At 42.7% G+C, this 21,354-nt stretch overlaps 3 protein-coding genes and 1 pseudogene across 4 annotated transcripts in view; 2 read left to right on the top strand and 2 right to left on the bottom strand.

Annotated features, from left to right (window-relative positions):
* The first annotated feature begins 733 nt into the window (after positions 1–733).
* On the top strand, positions 734–3,916 carry LOC103752513 (putative KHDC1-like protein). The gene is made up of 4 exons (XM_008856334.1): positions 734–839; positions 949–1,131; positions 1,437–1,574; positions 3,828–3,916. The coding sequence occupies exons 1-4, from the start codon at positions 734–736 to the stop codon at positions 3,914–3,916; spliced, it is 516 nt and encodes a 171-aa protein (XP_008854556.1).
* Position 3,917: 1 nt separating this feature from the next.
* On the top strand, positions 3,918–9,745 carry LOC103752511 (putative KHDC1-like protein). The gene is made up of 5 exons (XM_008856333.1): positions 3,918–3,982; positions 5,421–5,569; positions 8,780–8,953; positions 9,121–9,303; positions 9,621–9,745. Exons 1-5 carry the CDS (start codon positions 3,918–3,920, stop codon positions 9,743–9,745), a joined length of 696 nt encoding a protein of 231 aa, XP_008854555.1.
* A 5,296-nt stretch (positions 9,746–15,041) lies between these two features.
* LOC108490112 lies at positions 15,042–15,766 on the bottom strand (annotated as a pseudogene).
* Positions 15,767–18,780: 3,014 nt separating this feature from the next.
* Positions 18,781–21,354, bottom strand: part of Kcnq5 (potassium voltage-gated channel subfamily Q member 5) — a 613,681-nt gene continuing 611,107 nt past the window's right edge. The window contains exon 14 of one of the 2 annotated variants that reach the window (XM_008856328.3): positions 18,781–21,354. This exon is cut by the window's right edge and continues 2,356 nt beyond it. The gene's annotated coding sequence lies outside the window, so the exon portion shown is untranslated. The other variant, XM_017795162.2, reaches the window with a different exon arrangement.

Below are 21,354 nucleotides of genomic sequence, written 5' to 3'. Positions count from 1 at the left end.
CATAGAGGCCGGACAAAGCAGGGTGGAGATTTGAGATGTCACAGATCCTGTCTCAAAAAAAAAAAAAAAAAAAAAAAAAAAAAAGAACAAACAAAAACCCATGCTGGGCTTGGTGACAGAAGCTGCTTTTGGAGGTTCAGGAAGGAAGGCCTGACTTGATTACTTAGTGCAACTTTGCTTAAAACAAAACAAAACAAAACAGAATTTTAAAAGAAGAAAAGACCAAAAAGCACAGGGGTCTACTTCTAGATAAAACTTGCCAAATAAACAGCCCCCTTCCTGGGATATTGTGCCCTGCTCCCCATTGTGCCACAAATAACAAAGTAAATCCAGCTTTCTTTGAATACCCGTCCATAGTCCTTAGTTTGCAGTTAGGACCTGTCACGATCTAGGGTCCCATCCTTGGGTCTTCCTGCTCCTGCCTCTTTAACCCTCAACCATTCCTCTAAGTCCATTCTTGGTAGATCTTCTCCAGAATCTTTGATATTACAAACGAGACAATTTTAGATGTCTTGGTATTAGAAAGAAGGACCAAATAGATTATCTAATTGGCATGAAAGATGAACAATTGGTTGATTGGATCTTGGAGGGAAAAACTAGAGTGATAAGCCCGCCTCCCTAAGGTGGGTCAAAGTTGGGCCCTCAGAGAGAGTATATATGCGTCTGGGCCGGGATTGTGCAGTTGGGTTACTTGGAATCGTCCTGTTCTGAATCAAGCACAATCTGTCACAACATGGCAATGAGTGCCCTCGGCAAGAAAGAATGGTGGACTGTGCCTGAACACTTTAACGACCCATTGGTGTTCCTCCTGGATGAGGGTCTGGAGGAGCATATAAGTGGTAAGTAACCCTTGGCCGCATCTTCTCCTTCTCTCATCATGGATTCTGATAGCTGTCTATCCACCAAATTCTGGCGATTTACATGCCCTTCTACTCTTTCTTTTCACAGGCCAAGGGGACACAGACCTACACCGCATCGAGGTACACAGCCACACCTTCATTCAGCTGGAGAGATGGTTCACAGCCTCAGGCCAGACACGAGTCACAATTGTGGGACCACTTAGGGCAAGGCAATGGTTAATGGAGATGATCTGGAGTGTGGTGAGCCAGGACTCTTACCGAAACGCCCGAGGTAGGTGTCCTGGGTAGAATTATGGTTGAAGGACTGATGCCTGTCTTCGAATACTTGCATGGCATCATTAATTCCTAAAGAAACTCTCGGGTGGCTGGCTAGGAATCAGATGCTTCACAGAGTCCATTTAGGGGGAAAACAGCCTCAAGTTCTAGTCCTTTTTATGGCACGAAGTCACCGAGATAGTGGGGGTGGGGTATATAGATCACCAGGGAAGGCCTGGGCTGGAATGACTCATACTGTTCCTCAAGCTATTATAATTCTGGTCTGGCCTTGCTTCATCTTGCTGTACTTTCCCTTCTCAGGCCATGTGATGCTTCAGCTGGTCCAGAGAAAGCCCTTGACCCAGCGTGACTTGAATGCCTCTTTTAGGATTCAGCCAGATACCTGGAATATGGCTTTTGCCAGATTTTTTGGGACCATCTCTCTGGCAGTTCTTCAAGGTTCTCCTTGCCAATTGTCTGGATGGTTGGAATTCCACTGGAGTTCTCTCTATCCATAATAAGACAGCTCCCCTGGGAAACTGGGATGTGTGAAGACAGTCTTCACCAGCCTTTTAGAAATACATGAAAGTTTCTGAAGGAAGTTGAATAGGAGGACTATTCTGTCACTCTCAGCAGGAAAGTCTCCTAGCTGTAAGTCTGTGTTCTATCTAGTGGTAAAGATGTCCAATAAAGAATGTTGCCTAATATGGAATGCCTTTGATGAAGTTGATCTCCTTCCTTTGGATTAATTTATCTAACCTAGTACTGGCTTTTTTGTGTAAGTCAGTTGGGAGTTCTGGGAGGACTACACTGTCTCCCAAGAGGCCCAGCTCCAGGAAAGGGTTGGAAACAAGATACAAACTATTTCTTAGATCAAGTCTGGTAGGCTGTTTTCAGTCTCAGACGACTGAAAACACAGGTTGTGTAGACAGATCTTCTCAGAAGACTTAGAATACTTTTAATCCTACAGTGTAGACAAATGAGTAGAGACACATGGGTGCAAGATCCAGATGGAGACACATTTGGGGAAATAGGCAGGGAGGCCAGCTGGCTGAGCCTGGTGAGGATGAAGCCAGCACTGTCCCTGGCTGCCAGAAGTTGGGGGTGGGCATGAGGAGTGTGGCTTTGGGGATCCATGAATAACTTGACTATAAGGGTTTGCTGAATCTCCATTCAGAACTGTCTTCTTGGCTCCAGGCCTACATTGATCTCCACCCAATAGTAGGCTAAATACTTCCTCTTCACACAGATCCTTAGCAGTCTATCTTACAAGGACACCAGTGCCATATTCTAGGAGAGAGGCTTCAGAATGTTGGAGAGTTCTAGAAATGTTGGGAAATGCTTGACTTTAGGATGTGTTCTGAAGCTACCAAGAATGCTAATCACATAGGTTTTTACAGAGGCAGGTACTGAACAGGAATTTGATCAGTTTCTTTTCTTTCTTTTATTTTTTATTTGGAAAAAAAAGTCCCAGCTTTGGCTAACCTGGAACTTACTATGTAGACCTGCCTGTCTCTGCCTCCTGAATGCTGGAATTAAAGACATGCCACCGTGCCCGACTTGATCAGTTCCATAATAGAAGAAGAAAACTGTCTAACTTTTCTTTTCTCAAAGGGAACATCACATTTACTTACAACTGATAATTTAACATTTTAGGTTACAGAGAAAAAAACTCTTGTTTTAATTTATTTTTTATTTTTATTTATTTGTTGTATTTTTGAGACAGGGTCTCCCTGTAGCCCCAGCTGGTCTGGAACTCTATGTAGACCAGGCTGGCCTCAAACTCACAGAGATCCTCCTGCCTCTACCTCCTGAGTGCTGGGATTAAAGGCGTGCACCACCACACCCTGCTAAAACTCTTGTTTTTCAAAGGGTGCTTACAGGAAGAGGATTTTCTCCATGAAATTTCACACCAAGATTTATCAGATCAACATCTTCCTGGGGTTACAGTGTAATTTTCTGAATACTTGTGAGAGACCTGAGTGACTCCATCTTAAATAAAACCTCCATAGGACTGACCCAGCCCTGGGCCCTGTTCCAAGAATAACCACAATACTTAAAACTAATAGAGAACAACTCCCCCTCCAACAGTCAATTAACCAGGGACAGAAAAGTACTAAAAGTCCAGATATCTTTTCAGATTTCCCGAAGCCAACAGTTTATGGTTTGTCACTGGGTTTGTCAGATGCATGTCAGGCTGAAGACCCCCTACTCTCAGATATCTTTTCAGATTTCCCGAAGCCAACAGTTTATGGTTTGTCACTGGGCTGCAACCAATCAGATGCTTGTCAGGCTGAAGACCCCCTACTCCGCTACATGCTAAACTTGCTAAAATAAACCTATAAAAACCTCTGTCTCCCAAAGCAAGGGGTCTCACATCTGAGATCCGCTGAGTCGGTGACAGAGTGGGCCCAAGCTTAAGCTTGTAACAATAAAAGAACCCTTGTGTATTTGCATCGGTCGGCTCCTTGGCGGTCTTTGGGGTCTCGCGAACTGGGCGCAACACTTGTCCCCAATGTTTCAGTGCTGTAAGGATTTAGGTGTTCTAAGGAAGAAGCCAACATCTTTCCGGGTGGAGATGCTGTCCCCCCACCCCAGCTCACTGTAGCCAATCAGATCATGTGCTTTGTGATACTGCTGCTCCAGGAAAGGTCATTTGACCTGCATTGGCTCAATCGGGTGTCAGGAAAGCATTTTTATTCTGCATTTCAGAGAAGAGCTTCCAGTCTCATTCTTGTTTTAGAAGTGATGAAGGAGATGTGATGAGCCAGTGGCCATTGGTAGCCATCTCTGGACAATAACATGGACCCCAACAGTGCCCTGCTGACCGTGGATGATCAAGATAGGAAGAGCCTGATAGCCTGGTGGTGAAACCCAGTGTATGATACTCTATACCTACTGATATCTAGTTATGGTAGATAACCCTGCCCCCATGTTTACAGTCCTCTCAGCCAGTGTTTCTTTGTTCCTTTCTTTCTCTCCAGCCCAGGTTTCTTATACCTGAAGCCAAATGCATCCATATAGGATGTTAAATGATAATAACTGCATGTCATATACTTACATACTATTGGACCATCAATAAGCATGGGAAATTCTTCCTTCCCTCTCTCTTCCTCCTCATCTACCCTTCTTCTCTTCTCTCTCTTTAAAAAATTTTTTTGACTATGTAGGATTTCACTGCTGGGCTTGGGCTTGAACTCATGATTCTCCTGCCTCAGTTTCCCAAGTGCTTGTTTACTTGTGGAAGTCACCCTTCCTGGTCAGGGTGTGTCTTTCATAACTGAGATCTAAGCACTTGTAGGTGGTACCCAATACTAGTAGGCAACAAAGAACAGAGGGAAAGGGTGTGGTATTGCAAGGTGGGAAGAAGCAAGTTCCATCTCTTCATGTTTGTTGTCTAAAATGAAGTTTGAGGAAGTCAACTTTTGTAATAAATGAATAAACCTAGTCATGAGAGTCATCTAAGGTACCTGATGCAGTCATGATGGGGAATAGAGAAGGTATAGAAGCCAAGATGCTGAGCCCTATGCAGGGCCATGGGGGGCTGTGTAGGGAGGGGCTGCTCCAAGTCTTACAGATACATGAATACTGCTTGTTAGGCAGACACTGCCATCTTCTCAGGCCCCTTCAGAAAAATGAAAGAATCTGGATAACCGGTCCATCTTTTGATAATGTGATTTGAGTTTTAGTAATCACAGTCTTCCCTAGTCTGAAAGGCATCTATCTGAGTTTAGGGGTGGCAAGTCTATAAAAACTTAAGAAAAAGGTTCAGAAGAGGGTGTCAGATCCCTTGGAACTGGAGTTATGGACAGTTATTAGCTGCCATGTGTGTATTGGGAATTGAACCCAGGCCACATGTGTGCCTGGTGCCCATGAAGGCCAGAAGAGGGTATCAGAACCCCTGGAACTGGAGTTACAGTCAGTTGTGGGCCTCCAAATGGGTTTGGTATCCAAACCCAGGCCCTCTGCCAGAGGAGCAAGTGCTCTAAATTACTGTGCCATCTCCTCAACCCCAAGACTTGGTGCTTTTCTGTAAAACCCCCAGGGAGGGAAGAAGGTACTGAGGGTGAAATTGATAACCAGTGGAAATAATTTAACCATGATGACTACATACTGAAGGTTCCACAGAAACCCAAAGAACTGAGTCGAGGGAGATTACAAGTAGCTGATCAGTGGAGGACCCCAGGGTGTGGCCCACTCCTCCCCACACAACCTCATCCTCTGCCTGTCTCCATCTTTATTATTCTTTATAATGAACTGACATTTTGAAATGAAGTATTTCCTTTAGCTTGACTATTTCGTTAGCACTGGAGAAGAGGTAGTTGGAACCCCGGGTTATAACAGTAGTACAGGTGTTATTCTAGAACACTGTTCCCAGCAGCATCTGCAGTGCATCCAGCCTTGTGTGACTGGGTCCTCTGCAAAGGTTCGTATGGACTTTCCAGGCCGGAAAGGTTAGAGTTAGAGTTGAGTTGGAGGAAGACCTTCCCTCCTGGTGTCTGCTGCAGAATCAAAGAGGTGGCGATTGCTGGGGAGGAATTTCCATATGTGTATTGGTAATCAGAGTTTCCAGATGGGCCTGCGACATGGCTTTAATTTGGTCATTGTTAACACAACAATGTCATGTGGGTGCTGGGATTCAAACTTGAGTCCTTTGCAAGAATAGCCCAGTGTTCTTAACTGCTGAGCCATCTCTCCAGCCCCAGCTTTATGGTTTGTATGGATGACTGCACAGCCTCTGGACTGGTAGAAAGTTTAAATTATAGGAAACACTGCTTGTAGTATGTTCCCAAAACATTACTGACTAGGTGGAGCAGATTTGTGATTGGGCTAAGAGAAAGATGAGCTGACTCTCTAGAAAGAATTCTTAGGGACTTTGGGACATGATTTCATGGCCTGGTCTTGAAATCTAGACTCTTGTTCTTAGAGTTTATTAAGTGGATTAAGAATAACTTTTTCTAGGGGCTAGAGAGATGGCTCAGCAGTTAAGAGCACAGGCTGTTCTTGCAGAAGACGTGGGTTTGGTTCCTAGCACCCACATCGTGGATAATAACTGTCTGTGACTCTAGTTCCAGGGGATCCAATGCCTTCTTCTGGCCTCCGTGGGCATTGCACACACATAACATACTTATATGTAGGCAAAGCACTCATATACATAACATAAAAATAAATAACTAATTAAATAATTTTTTAAAGAGTCAGTTTTTCTCATAATGAGCAGTACTGTATTTGAGTATTACATTGTATTCATCTGCATGCTTTGTCTTCTCTGTTGATTCAGTGTTTCATTTTGAATCCAAAGGCCTTTGGGACACTAATAGTATGTGGGTGCAGGTGTTCTATGAGCCACATGTAATCAATGGATCAGAACCCTACAGATGAAAGACCTGAGTGTTTTAAATAATAAAGGTTTTTCTTTGCCCAGGTTCTGTAGAGAGATATGCTGAGGTGGATTTCAGTTAATCAGGTCTTTTACTAATGGGGAAGGGGAGGCACTCATAGCAGGTGAAGCTGAGCTAGGAGATCCAACAGCAATCCACAGCACAAAGGAAACTGGTCATGTTTGTAGACTTTAGACAGTTAAGGCTTCTGAACTTCAAGGGAAAGGTCTCTGAGATTAGCAGATTAGTGAAGGTACCAGGTAGGATATAAGGCAGTAAATCTGATTGTCTCACCCTAGGTTGTGGCACTTAGAGGCTAGGAGCTTAGCATCTTAAGTAGCACACTAGATAGGATATAAGGTGTGTTTGATCCCTTCTGTAGGGATAGCCTCTGTGATGTAATAGGGAAGGCTGACTGTGGTCCAAAAGGGAGGGAAACAAAAACAAAAGCAAAAAAGACAATTATCCAAAACCTTAAGACTGTCAGGTAAAGTTTAATCTTTCCTCTTAAACACAAACATTTCTCGAAAGGCTGGGCAGAATGTACATACCTATAATCCTAGGATTGAGAAAATTGAGACAGAAAGCCAGCCAGTAAAATGTCGAGTGTTCTAGACCAGCCTAAATTATGGAGCCAGACACTTTATAAATGATCAAATCCAAAGACACCAACAAACAAAAATCGAAACAAAAAATGTTCTGTAAAATATTTTAATGAGTCAAGGCCATAGCATTGCTTTTAGACTTAGACTTTAACACTGTTTCAAAGTAGATAAAGGGACTTGGGCAATCAAGATCACAATAAGGCATAGGAAGTGGCTAAACGCCCCTGACTAGCTCACAAAAGGCTCTTGATTTCATCCTCGGCACTGGGAACAAGAAAAACAAAATAAAACAAAACAAAAAAACAGTGCTGGGCATGAGGGACACAACCTTTTTTTTTTCTATTTTGGTAATTTTTAAAAAAATTATTTATTTAAACACTGGGCGTGGTGGCACACGCCTTTAATCCCAGCACTCGGGAGGCAGAGGCAGGCGGATCTCTGAGTTCAAGGCCAGCCTGGTCTATATCATGAGTTCCAGGACAGCTGGTGCTACAGGGAGACCCTGTCTCAAAAAGATCAAAAAAAAATTTTTTTTTAATAACCACATGATTAGAAGAAGCATTTCATTACAGCTTTAACATATTCATTTTCAGAGCAAAGATGCACCTCTCAAAAGTGGCTGTAAATTTTTCGGTTCACAGTTGAATTAATACAGTTATACAATATTGAACTCAGTATAAACCCTATAAGACATAAAATTGAATGAGGTTTTAACCTTTAAAAGAGATCTCCATTTCATTTTAAAATATACTGTTTCATACAGAAGAACTCATTTTTAATGCTACTAACGCTTAGATGTTTGCACATGAGTCTCTAATCTCTGTTTCTGACTGTTACTAGTCACTGTCAGTTACACTTGGATCCTTGGCACCTGAGTATGGATATAAAGTCATCGGGTAGATTTCAATGGTAATGTTTTTCACCTCTACTAATTAACATGAAGCAAATTTTTATGCTTCTTCCTCAAATATAACTCATTTTAAATTTTCTGTTGATTTTTTTTGTGTGTATTTCATATAGAACATCCCAAACAAACTTATTCATCTATGTACCCGCAGCCCAAATGGCACCCTCCCATAGCCTCCCCCTCCCCCCACTGGAGCCATATATGCTGTCATCCTTGTTACTGTGGGGACATAAACCTTTAGTGTTTGAATTCCAGAAGGTTAGGAAGGAGGCTGACAAGTTGGAGGCCAACCTGGGCTACTTAGTGAGACATTTCTCAAAAAAAAAAACAAAAGAAAACAAAGCAACAAAAGAAATCTTCTTAATCTTCTAACATTCTAGGTTAAAAATTACCAAACAGGTCTGTTTTAGGAAAATTTCCCATTGCCCAATGAACCAAACAAAGAGCACCCAACTTTCTTTGAATACCCTCTTGTAGTAATTAGTTTGTTGTTAGGTCCTGTTAAGATTCAGGGCCTGTCCTGCCCATCTGTCCCTCAACCATTTCTCTAGTTCATGTCAGTAGATCTTCTCCAGACTCTTTGATATTACCTAGAAAATTTTGGATTCCTCTATACTAAAGAGAAGCACTGAATAGATTATCTAATTGGCATAGAAGATTGACAGTTGATTGATTGGATTTTAGTGTGAGAAGCTCAGGGATAGGTTCTCTTCCCTAAGGTGAGTCAAGGACTGGGATTTTGGAATGAGTAAATATAAGCCAGAGCCTGAGCTCTTCCTCACATTCTGCGACTACTTTCTTGGACTGGCCCTGTTCTGAAGAAAGCAGGAATCCAAGAGATGGAAGTGAATGCTCCCAGTGAGATGGAATGGCGGACCTTGCCTGAGAACTTCCATGCCCCACTGGTATTCTATATGGATGAGAGTCTGGAAGAGCACATATTTGGTAGGTGGCCTTTGTCTATATCTCCTTTTCCCTTTCCCTCTCATCAGTTTCCAACCTTTCCTCTCATCTTTCCCCTCTGTCTCACATTCCTACCCTCCTCATGGATGCTTACCCACCCACCAAGTGCTGGTGGTTTACCTATCTCATCTCACCTCTTTTGTGCACAGGTCACAGGGACACGCATCTTCGCTGCATTGAGGTACACAGCTACACCCTCATTCAGCTGGAAGGGTGGTTCACAGGCTCAGGCCTGACTCGAGTCACTGTGGTGGGGCCTCTCAGATCCAAGCAGTGGTTGATGGACATGATCTGGAGCGTGGGGAGCCAGGAAGTTCACCATCAGGCCCGAGGTAGTTGCTCTTGATGGAACTGGGGTTGTGAGACTGATGTCTGTCTGGGAATACTTGCATGGCATTGCAAATCCCTCCATCATAACCACCTTTCAGGTGTCTGAGAATCCAGATGCTCCACAGAGCCCATTCAGGGGGGAACAGCCTCAAGTTCTAGGGTTTTTTATGGCATGAAGTCACTGAGATAGTTGGGGTAGGGTGTGAATAGATCACCTGGGAAGGCGTGGGCTGGGGTGACTATTTCCCTCTAATGTCCCCCAGGAAGTTTTGGTCCTAGTTGAGCTTTGCTTCACCATTGGTGCACATTCTCTCCCCAGGCCAGGCCATGTTGCACCAGGTCCGGAACCATCCCCTGACCACAGCTGACCTCGATGCCTCTCTCAGAGTACAGTCATACTGCTGGGGCCTGTCTCCTGCTAACCCCTGGGAACATAGGATATAGAAGTCTTCACCAGCCTTTGAGCTATACACGAAGGACACTGAACTTGAATTGGTGTCCCTTGGTAAACCACCCTGTCATTATCAGGCACGTGTCTGAGAGGTCTCCTAAATATAAGATGGCATTCTAGTGGTAAAGATTTCATAAAAAAACAAGCTACCTAATTTTTAATGTCTTTGATGCTATTGACTTTTTTCCTTTCGATAAACTTATCTAACCCAGTAGTGACTTTTCTGTGCAAGTCGGTTGGGAGGCCTGGGAGGACTACACTGTCTTCCAAAAGGCCCAGCTCCAATAAGGGGTTAGAAACAAGTTAGGTATAAACTGCTTCTCTTAGATCAAAAGACTGGTAGGCTGTTCTCAGACAACTGAAAACACAGATTTAGACAGACCTTCTCAGACGACTTAGACTACTTCTAATCCTACAATGTAGACAAATGAGTAGAGATGAGCGGGTGCAGGATCCAGATGGAGACACGTTTGGGGAAATAGGCAGGGAGGCCAGCTGGCTGAGCCTGGTGAAGATGAGCCAGATCTATGAATAACTTGACTATAAGGGTTTGCTGAATCTCCATTCAGAACTGTCTCTGAAGCACCAGGCCAACACTGGTCTCCCCTTGAGGTCCTAGCAGGCTGCACATTTCCTTACTTAAACACTTCCTCTTTAGCCTGCTCCTTAGCCATCTGTGTTGCATAAGCAAAGTCGTGCCATATTCTAGGAGAGAGGCTTCAAAATGAACTTAGAAATATTGGGAAATGGTTGAATTTCTAATGTCTTTTGGTGCCAACAAGAGGCAGAGGCAGATGGATCTCTGAGTTCAAGGTCAGCCTGTTCTATATAGCCAGTTCCAGGCCAGCTGGGGCTACATAGTGAGACTCTGCTTCAAACAAACAAACAAAAATGCTAATTGCTAATTACATAGGTTTTTAACAGAAGTGAGATCAATTTCATAGTAGAAAACACTCATAAATCTGAGTAGAAGAAAATACCCAAACTATTCTCAAAGGGAATATCATATTTACTTTTTGGTGATAATTCAACATGTTAGGGCTCAAAGAGTGAGTACATTTTAAAAAAAAGTTAAAACATTTATTTAACAACTTAATACAGCTGGGTGTGGTTGTGCGCACCTTTAATCCCAGCACGTGGGAGGCAGAGGCAGGTGGATCTCGGAGAGTTTGAGACCTGCCTGCTCTACATAGGGAGTTCCAGATTAGCAAGGGCTACATAGACCCTGTCCAAAAAATAATACCACCAATTAAACCTGTTTGGCAAGCAATCACCTTGAGTTAATATGCAGGAAGGAGGCTCCTCCTAAGGTTACTGTCCCAGCCCCACACAGTGGCCTTCCAGCTCACAAGCCTTTGAAGGAAGAACAAAGTTACATCTCCTAGTGGTGATAGCTGTAGCTACTCAGAGGCCTACACTGGGAACAGGTGAAGAAAGCTGAGCCAGGCTGCCACAGAGGACAACTGGGTGCAGGAGCAAGTCCTCTGCCTTCTCAGGTTCTAGGGGGCAGATGGACCGAAACTAATTTCATGGGCTCTGCTCTGCATGGTTTGGTGGCATGCAGCTGCTTATCAAGTCCCTTTTCTACACTCCTCCCTGGTCTGGAGTCTCCGAATGTGTCAGGGGATGGAGCAGCTGACAGCTCACAAAATGACAGCTCAGGTCAGGGGAGGAGCGGGACAGGAGAACTCCTGGCTTGATTCATACCCAGTGCCCACTGTAGTGTGATGACTTGATGACAGTAGACAATCTGTCATAGGACTGGGCATGAAGACCAGCATGTCTTATAGGATGGCTGGCCCAGGGTCCTTGGGGTCAGATTATGCCTTGTGGATATGCCTTGGGCTATTCATCTGTGACAGGGAGCAAATACCACCCACCGCTGGGCTTGTTTGGGTGGAAAAGTAGAGGAAATGTGCTAAGACTACCCAGCCTGGTGCCTAGTGAGGGTGGGTGGTGCTCAGTGCCTTAGTCCCCACGTCCTTGTGTCCTTTCGTCTGACAGAGGGGCTGTCAACCAGAGTCTGAAGCTTCTTTCTGCAAAATGACCTTGGCCATAGGTGGCCACACAGCTCTGAATGTCAGGAAGGGCAGGGTGGTCCTAACTTTTTCTTTCCTGAGTCTTGGGGCTGGCAGCAATTCTTGGACTTGGGGTGGGAAATAGGCCTTATGATCAATTTACAGGTGAGCTTGGAGCAAACTTCCTCTGGCTTGTCACCTGTGTGCTATTTCCAAGGCCCCTAGAAAGGGACTGAATTTTCAGAGTGAGGACTGTGGGGATAGGGGTACTGTGCTCTGGTTAGTCTTTTCAATAGGGCCATGTGTGCTGGACTGGGACAGCAGCTGTAGTGGAACATGCTCCCCCATCAGCATTCTGTTCAGTTCCCCAATAACTGTGTACTGAGAAGGCACCTGCTTGGTCCAGTCCATGCTCCAAATGGCAGCTTCAGTTGAATCGTGGGGAGTAAATTTAATGCACAGCCTCTTCTGTCTAAAGGCCACCTCCAATTTGTCCGCCATCTTCTGGATCAAGACAAAGCCCTCAGGCTTGCTATTGATGAGCTTCATGCCCATCAGCATGTTCCCCAACTCTTTAGTTTCTTTGGAAAATGATCAAAGAAACACAGGTATCTGATAACCTCGGATGTGAATAAGCTGTCTTTGCAAGATCAGCATCCGTGCCATCTGTCATTTTTGTGACTATATTATAGCCTGTCCAGGCTTGGTTTGGGAAGCCTACCACCCCAATTCTGGTGATGGAGTCCCCTGGTGTCTCTCATGAGGCTTCTAAAAGGCCTTTGACTTCAGGCATGCTGGCTTGGTTTATTTCCCACTGTGGCTGTGGCAGCTGCAGAGATGGTAGGTGCCTCATTACATGCAAAAGTGGCACAGGAGGAGGAGCTGGGCTGGGGCGGGGCAGGGGCGCAGGGAGCCAGCGCTGCAAGCTTGAGCCAAAATGTTCCGTTTGTAAAGATTCTCACAGAAAGAGTATTTCCTCCTTCAGTGAAGTTTCACACCAACAATTATGAAATTAACATTCTTCCAGGGGCTACAATGCAAGTCTCTAAATTCCAGTCAGCAACTGTTCTTGTGCTGATATAAGAGTTAACAATTATTTACATAGAGATGACCTGCCTGGGCAGCTTTCTCCAAATGGTTGATCATCTCTGGCAAGTTACTGATTTCTCAGTTCATTGATTTTCATCATCTTCAAAATTTACCCCAGCTGGGCTATTTTCTCTTTTTTTTTACCACCTTTCTTCTCATAAGAACAGTGTTTTGGAGGCTGGAGAGGTTGTCCAGTGGTTAAGGGCACTGACCGCTCTTGCAGAGGATCCAGGTTCAGTTTCCAGCATCCATGTGGTGGCTAACAACCATCTGTAACTCAAGTTCCAGGGGCTCTAATGTCTTCTTCCGATCTCCATGGGCATTACACGACATGGGTGCACTTACATACATGGAGGCAATACACTCATGCACATAAAACAGTAAAAAAAGAACAGTGTTTTTTTCAGATGGAGACTATTACCAAGTTCCACCACAGATCAAATGTAGAGAATAAGTGAGGTGCTCAGCCCTACCTAATGTATCTACAATATAACCTCTACACTCATGGCTCAGGGAAGGGGGTAGAAACAATGTTAGCACCAGAGGAACAAGAGACAGACTGCTAGTTAATGCATTCTAGGCAGGATAAGGAAGCTGCACCAATAAAATAAGCATAGTATGGTAGTACAGAGATCTGCAGAATGACAAAATCAGTTGACATGCCAAGGTGAATTGGGGGGGGGTATCATATGGTTCCACATCAAGACGCAGAGCTACAGGCAATTATTGGATGCTGAGGGAGGGAGAATCAGTTTCCTCCAGGTACTAGCTAGAGGTTATCTAATCCCAAATAGACAGCCCTAAAAACAGGTACACACATACACCACTGAATGGACTCAATGCATTATATATATGTATATTTATAAATGTATGTATGTATATAACAATAATCAAAGAAGAGAACAAGAAATTGAAAGGGATTGTGGAGAAATTTGAGTTGGTCGGGGACTGGAAGGGATGGAAATAAATACAAATACAATGCCTACATACGGAAGTCTCAAAAATAAAAATGAACATTAACAAAACCTTTCAAACAGTTAATATAGTTAATGAGGAAAAGAAAAACAGCATTGGGACCTGAGTGATGGCTCAGCGGTTAAGAGCACTGGCTGTTTTTGCGGAAGACCCAGGTTGGAATCCCAGCACCCACATGGCAGCTAACAGTCTGTAACTCCAGTTCCAGGGGATCCAATGCCCTCTTCTCTCCTACGTGGGACATTGCACGATACAGGTGCACTTACAGGTGAGGCATAACACTCACACACATTTAAAAAAAAAGAACAAAGAACAGTCTACCATACATCTCTAGCTTAAAGGCCTCAGCCACTTGTGATATTACTGATCCAGGAAAGGGCGTTTGACCTGCATCAGTCAATTAATCAGTGCCAGAAAGCATTTTTATTCCCAGTTTGGAAAAAGTGCTCCCTGTCTCCTTGTGTTAGAAGTGATTAAGGATTAGGGCGTGGTGGCACACGCCTTTAATCTCAGCACTCTAGAGGCAGAGGCAGGCAGATCACTGTAAGTTCAAGGCCACCCTGGTCTACATAGTAAGTTCTGCAAGAATAGCCAGTACTCCAGCCCCCCAAAATAGCAATTTCTCCAGCCCCCCAAACAGTTATTTTAAAAGTTGAAAAAAAACCCCGTAATTTCTAGAATAGATTTAGTTTTGATGAAATGTGATATAGGTTTTGTAATGAGTCATCCCTTGTCTAAAAGGCCTCTGAGTTTAGGGGGTTAGAAGTTGATGTAAGCTGAAAAAACATCCATGGTAAATGTGTTACCCTTGAACGTACAGTGTGAGTAGCCAGAAGCACAGTGTGCGTGAGCTCCTTGCCCTCAGCAGTTTGAATCTGAGCCATTGGAAGTGACTTTAGGCTTGGGTGAAGATATATTAGAGATGTGCAAATTGGAAATTTGAACAAGAGACACATGCTTTAGTAATGGAGGTTATTCCTCTGGGAGATAATGAAGTATGAGATTGAATCCATGGGGAACCCAGAAAATAACAGCCTGCATGGACATATTAATGAAGGTACTCTAGCCATAGAGGAGAGCATGATATTTTCAAGTATGTATTAGGAGTCTTAGTTTGATCTCCTGACATTCAAGCATTGAGTTCTTTGGAATCTCCACAAGATGGATGATTTTTTTTTTTTAACTTTTATCTGCATTTTTCTTATGCTCAATTTGTTCCCGTGCCATAAGTTTTGTTTTTTTTCAGTTTCTTCTGGGGTACCTTTTTCTTCTGTGCAACTTCCTCTTTAGGGTTAGGAACAATTTGTTCCCTTTCAGTGAGGATCATTTCGATGTGGCAGGGGGAGCTCATGGATGGGTTCATCCAACCACAAGATCTGTACATTCTGTGGAACCTCTTGGGAGATTTGTTCACCTGGATATGCTCAGTGACCAGAGAGTCTACATCTAAACTCTTAAATTCAGCATTACTCTACATTTTTAAGCATGTTTAGCAAAAATTCAGCATTTTTTGGGCCACTGACTTTGTGTCCAGCCCCACTGATTGGCCTGGGCACACCTACCAACTCCACCGTTATACTACCAGATTGGCACACACTGCTTCTTTAAAGTGACATCGTCCGGATACTTGGTGGTTTTTCGGATATGCATACCCTTGATGGCCTGGGCAGTTTCATGTGTGTTCTTGAAGTGAACATGAAGATTGGAATCGCTTGATTTGCATGATTTTGTAGTGTTTTCTGGGTCAAAAGAGTATCGAACCATTTTCACAGGTCACCTCAGGCCACTTACAGGAAGAGGAAGCATGAGGGATCCTGGGAGAACTCTCGTTTTTTTTGTGTTGTTGTTGTTTGTTTGTTTTTAATGTGGTAAAGAGATGACTGGTGCTTTGTCTTATAGATAGCTTCTGGATGAGGATTGGTCACAGCAAAGACCAAGGAGTGATTAATTGGTTGGGACTTAAAAATTTTACATATCTATTTATTTTTATTTTATATGTATGAATGTTTTGCCTGCATGCACGTAGGTGCACCATGTATGTGCAATGCCTACAGAGGTGAGAAGAGGGCATCCGATCCCTTGGAATTGGAGATATAGATGGTTGTTAGCTATTAACCACTGAGCCATCTCTCTAGCCCCATGATTGGGACTTTTAACTCCACTCAGACTTTCAGGGAGTAGACAGAGTGCTGAGGTTAAATATATTCACCAATGACAATGATTTAATAACCAAATCTACATTAATGAAACTTTCACAAATGCCATAAGGATGGAGTTTGGGAGGATTACAGACAGCTGAACATGTAGATGTTTTTGGCGGGTTGCTAGTCCCTCCCCACAGAGCCTCGTCCTAGTCATCTCTCCATCTTTATCCTTTGTATTATCCTTTATAATAAACTAGCAAATGAAAAGTTTCCTTGAGTTCCATAAGTTTCTCTCACAAATTAATGGAACTCGAGGAAAGGGTAGTGGGAACCCCAATTATAGCACAAATACAGGTGACAAACTTTGCCATCATTATGATTAGTATCTAAAGACAGGGCAGCCTTGTGGCCCTAAACCACCAGCCTGTAGGCTCTCATGCCATCTCCAAGTAGATAGAGTCAGAGTGGAATTGAATCGGAAGATACCCAAGTAGTGTCTGCTTCAGAATGGATAGACAGAGAAATCATATGCTTCTTGGTGGTCAGAGGTCACAGAAGGCTTCGCATTTGAAACCAAGGAAAATTATTTCCACTTCAAGGGAAGCAACTTTTTTAACAAAACAAATCAGTGATTAGGGCTTATATTTAAAGATTTTATTTTTATTTTATGTGTATGTGTGTATTACCTGAATGTATGTAAGTGTACTTGTGTTGTACAGTGCCAGAGAAGGAAAGAAGAGGCTGTCAGATCCCCTGGAACTGGAGTTATTACTTGCCATGTGGGTGTTGGGCTTCAAACCTGGGTCTTCTGCAAGAACAGCCAGTGTTCTTAACCACTGAGCCATGTCTCCAGCCCCATGGTAAGTATATTTTGATTTTAAATGGTAGGGTAGGAGATACTGAAAAGTAGTTCTCAAAGTGTTTGGAAAGAGTTTACACTTTAAAGATGGTAAACCAAGCGTGATCCCTGCATCTGATGGTTAGTGTAGTCAACTTAACAGGTTCTAGAACTGCCTAGGAGACAAGCCTCTAGGTACATCTGTGAAGGGAAGACTCTTTAACTTCCTGACTTACCTGTGAGGGATTATGCTGATTAAGTTATCTGAGGTGGGAAGAGCCACACTAAATGTGGTTGGCACCATTCCCTAGGCTTGGGTCCTGAGCTGAGTAAGAAGGGGAAAGCCAGCTGAGCATACGATTCACTGCTGTGTCTTGGCTGTGTATACAACGTGACAAGCAGCTTCGAACTTCCCGAACATTGACTTTTCCACTATGATGGACTACCTTGAACTCTGAGCTCAAATAAATTTTTCTTTCTTTAAATTGTTTTTGTCAGGGTGTTTTTTATCATAGCACCAGAAAAGTAACTAAGATACTACATAATTTTATTTTCAATCATTTATAAGTTATTACATTAGAAACAGCACATTGGGGCTCTTTAAATCCACAGGGAAGCTCTCTTTTCCTCCTGGGATAGTACCCCTCATTCTCCTGTCTAAAAGTGTCTTGTTAGGGCTTTGTGGTTGTGTATTCTGGAATTGTGACATTCTGAGCTTCCTTGAAATTAATTCTCGAACTAATCCTAGCCACTTGGCACAAAGTTCCCATTAGTTGAGGTAATGGAGGTTTTTGTTGTTAAAGTTTTTTGGTTTTGTTTATTTTGAGACAGAGTCTCAAGCCTGAAACTCACAGCAATCCTCCTGTCTTAACTTCCCAAGAGCCAGGATTCTAGGCAGGAACCACCATGACTGGCTGTAATAGAGTTTCTTTCTTTCTTTTAAAAAGATGTATTTATTTATTATTGTGTGTGTGTGTGTGTGTGTGTGTGTGTGTGTGTGTGAGAGAGAGAGAGAGAGAGAGAGAGAGAGAGAGTGTGTGTGTGTGTGTGTGTGTGTGAGCGTGTGCAACACATATATTTACACTGTGTGTGTGTGTGAGAGAGAGAGAGAGAGAGAGAGAGAGAGAGAGTGTCTGTGTCTGTGCCTGTGTGAGCTTATGTGCACCACATATTTACAAGTGCTCTTGGAGGCCAGAGGAGAGCGTCAGACCCTCTGCAACTGAGTTATAGTCCACTGTGAGCTGCTTGATGAGGGTTCTGGGAATGGAACTTGGGTCTTCTGCAAGAGCAGTAAGCACTCTTAACAACTGTACCCTCTCTCAGCCCCTATAATAGTTTCTTAAGGAAGAAAGGAAACTGTTCCTTTGGGACAGAAACATTTTCCTAGTCAGGCAGAGCTGAGTAAGTGCACCCACATGGTCTTTGCTGGGTAATAACCTTGTTTATATTTCTTGATACTTTTTTTTTAAACAAATCCTTTTGTTATACAGGCTGAGTACCTCTAATAGGGAAAGCTGAACCCCAAAGGCTTCTAAGCCCAAAATTTTGAGCTTTGACATGAACAACAAAAATAGGAAATTCCATTTTATCATGAAATTTGGTTCATGAACAAATGATCAAAGATAGTATATAAATAGCTGGGATGTAGCTCAGTGGTAGAGTACTTGTCTAGATAGCAGGCCCTAGTTTTGAGTATATTTAACACAAATAAATTTTGCGTTGAGATTTGGATCTCATATCTAAAGTATATACACATTTTCCAATATTTAAAAATCCACATGAATCTGAAATCTAAAATATTTCTTTTATTATTTATATTTTTGGTCTTTTGGAGACAGGGTCTCCCTGCATTCGCAGCTGGCCCAGAACACGCTCTGTAGACCAGACTGACCTCAATCTCATAGAGATTCTCTTGCCTCGGTTTCCTGAGTGCTGGGACTAAAGGCATGTGCCACCATATCTGGCCTAAAATATTTCTTTTCCCAAGCATTATAGATAAGGGATATTCAGCCTGTAGCCAACACAATAACCACATAGACTGGTGTCTGAGTTATGATCCACATCAATATTTTCTTGGGCTGGCAATTACAGTTCAAAGATAGAATGCTTGCCTTGCATGGCCAAGGACCTGGGTTCAACCTTCAGCACTATAGAAAACATTTTTTTTCTTATAATATCCTTAAGAACAGATGCAAGTCTCCTACACTCCCAAAATACCAATGGCCTCTTTGTCAATATAGCAAACATAAAATGTGCATAGCTGAATTAATTACTGATAAAAACATATCCTACCAGTTTGTTCAAGATAAAAATAGTCACACTAGCTGTTTATAGACATCTTTTAATGTTTTAGTTTAAAACAGATAATCCCAGTAAAAGAAAGCAAAGGAAATTACATTTTAATGATAGCTTGAAATGGATATGATTTTCCTGACTGTTGTTTTCAGGAAACAGACAATTGCATTGTTTTCATACATACTTTTAGAACTTCTCACTTAAATGCACATTAATTATATTAAGTTAAGCTTTTCTTACGAAAACACAACCATGTCATTTAAGGCAAAAAATTTAGCTTCTGGGGAATTAATATTTATGATATTTCCTCAGTCTGAATGAGCTGTTGCTTTGTTACCTGAATTTCATCATGTTCTGCAAGTAGGTATGAGATTGAGTGACTTTGTGCTTCAATGCCTCCTCTCTACTAGACTCGTTCAACTTTCAGATTAAGAACTTCCAGAATTATTGAGCCAATGGGAGGTGAGAAAGGCACCTAAAAACAAGAGATAAGGACTCAAAAAGCCCAATTAAATGTCTTGCTTTAAACAGAACTTGGGATCTACAGATATTAATTTGGTTGAACAAATTGTAACATTTAGATCAGACATAGCAACGTTTTTTAGTTAATGTTCTACATGGGATGTTTGCTATTAGGTATTAGTTTGACCAACCCTATGGTTACAGAAAGCAAACAGACAAACTGAGAAGGCATGAGGCTACTCAGCACTCAACTAAACTGTGCTTCCAGACACCCTTTGGGGTGGAGCAATGGGACTCTGATAAGTATCAGTGGGAGACCCCCCTTTCCTTCCCACAGAGAGTGAAACGACAGACAGTTGTTGAAGTTTTCATACCATACAACTAGCTTTCAACATCCAAGTGCTAGAATAAAATAGACATAGAACAGTCATGGCTTCAATGTACAAACACTTTTCACAACATACATAGTTTTCACATTTTGCTTTAAGACCTCAGTGATGTGTTTAGGTTTTGTTTTGATCGAGGCCTATTTGAGGCCTGACTACACCTAAGAAGGGGTTCCCATTACATTCACAATTCTTGCTGCCAGTGGGGTTCGACCTGGAACAGTACCAGTACTTTTTGAAAGTTGTGTCTCCTGCTCCTCAGCTAATATTTGGAAAGAGTCTGTTGCGCCTGGCTTGTGTTTGGCTTTAGGCCAATGGAGGGTGTGTGTGTGTGTGTGTGTGTGTGTGTGTGTGTGTGTAATATAATGTCCTTTGGAAGATACATCATAACTCCAGTTGATTGTAGACATAGGAAGATGAAAAATCACATTCAATAATTGACTAGCATTCTGTTAGAAAATGAAAACAACTGCTTTAAAAACTTGAGAAAAAAACCTTTTTAACTAGAGTGTAAAATTCAGACTCTTCTATGTGTTTTCAGCACCAAGAAGTTTCTGAATGCTACACTCTAGGGGAGTGTGTTAAAGAATTTGAGGGATGAAAAAGGAAGACTTTAATATTTCAATGTTTACTGGAAAGGACAGAATGCTTTAAAGGCTAGAAAGCACATTTGAGGAAGAGAGAATTGTTTTACTTGGGGATGGAGGCTGGTTAGGGCCTAATGAAAATCAAAAGCAAAATTGTGGTAAGGAATCAACAAGCAGTTAAGGAAGAGGAAGAAAAGTAAGGGCAGAGCAGTGGTGGAGAACATTCTGTCAGGGGAGACAGGAAGGGCTGGTGGGTTTGGGGCCTCCTTTCTTTGAGCAGCCACTTGACACCCTTGCTCATTTGCCCCAACTGCTGAAGTTTTTCTTGAGTCAGCATTATGTTTGTTAAGAAAAAAAAAAAATCTCCCTTCCTTTCTTGACACCTTCTGTGGCCACAGCTTAGCTGAGTTGAAATGGTAGTTATCTTTCATCCCCTAGCTCTTCCTTTGATTTTTGAGACTGAGTCTCAGAGGGCCAAGGTTGACCTTGAGGCCTGAAGCTCTTGCCTCTATCTCCTAAGCACTTGGATTATATGTATGTACCATCAAGCCAAGTTCTCCAAGCCTTTTGAATACCATTACCTTGGTCAAAGTTCTGACAGTGTGAGAACTATCTAGGTCTCTCTCTGTCTCTCTCACTGTTTTGGGGACACATCTTGCTGTATAGTCCAGGCTAGCCTGTAATCATGATCCTTCTGCCTCAACTTCCCAAATGCTATGATTATAAGTGTGGGGTACCACATCAGGCTGCTGGTTGAATTCTAGCAAGCGGTCAGCATTGCTTGCTTTCTGAAAAAAACTATATATAT

The sequence above is a fragment of the Nannospalax galili genome, unplaced genomic scaffold (genome assembly GCF_000622305.1).
Source record: "Nannospalax galili isolate Female #2095 unplaced genomic scaffold, S.galili_v1.0 scaffold206, whole genome shotgun sequence".
NCBI lineage: Eukaryota > Metazoa > Chordata > Mammalia > Rodentia > Spalacidae > Nannospalax > Nannospalax galili.
This window is presented reverse-complemented; position numbering and strand designations above follow the sequence as displayed.

Bases quoted from the DNA above. Each gene is read 5' to 3' on its own strand.
- LOC103752511 (XM_008856333.1), top strand. From the start codon at position 3,918: ATGGACCCCAACAGTGCCCTGCTGACCGTGGATGATCAAGATAGGAAG. The intron at 3,983-5,420 runs GTGAAACCCAGT...CTATTTCGTTAG, and splicing joins AAGAGCCTGATAGCCTGGTG to CACTGGAGAAGAGGTAGTTG. The intron at 9,304-9,620 runs GTAGTTGCTCTT...TTCTCTCCCCAG, and splicing joins AGTTCACCATCAGGCCCGAG to GCCAGGCCATGTTGCACCAG.
- LOC103752513 (XM_008856334.1), top strand. From the start codon at position 734: ATGGCAATGAGTGCCCTCGGCAAGAAAGAATGGTGGACTGTGCCTGAA. The intron at 840-948 runs GTAAGTAACCCT...TTCTTTTCACAG, and splicing joins TCTGGAGGAGCATATAAGTG to GCCAAGGGGACACAGACCTA. The intron at 1,132-1,436 runs GTAGGTGTCCTG...TTCCCTTCTCAG, and splicing joins CTCTTACCGAAACGCCCGAG to GCCATGTGATGCTTCAGCTG.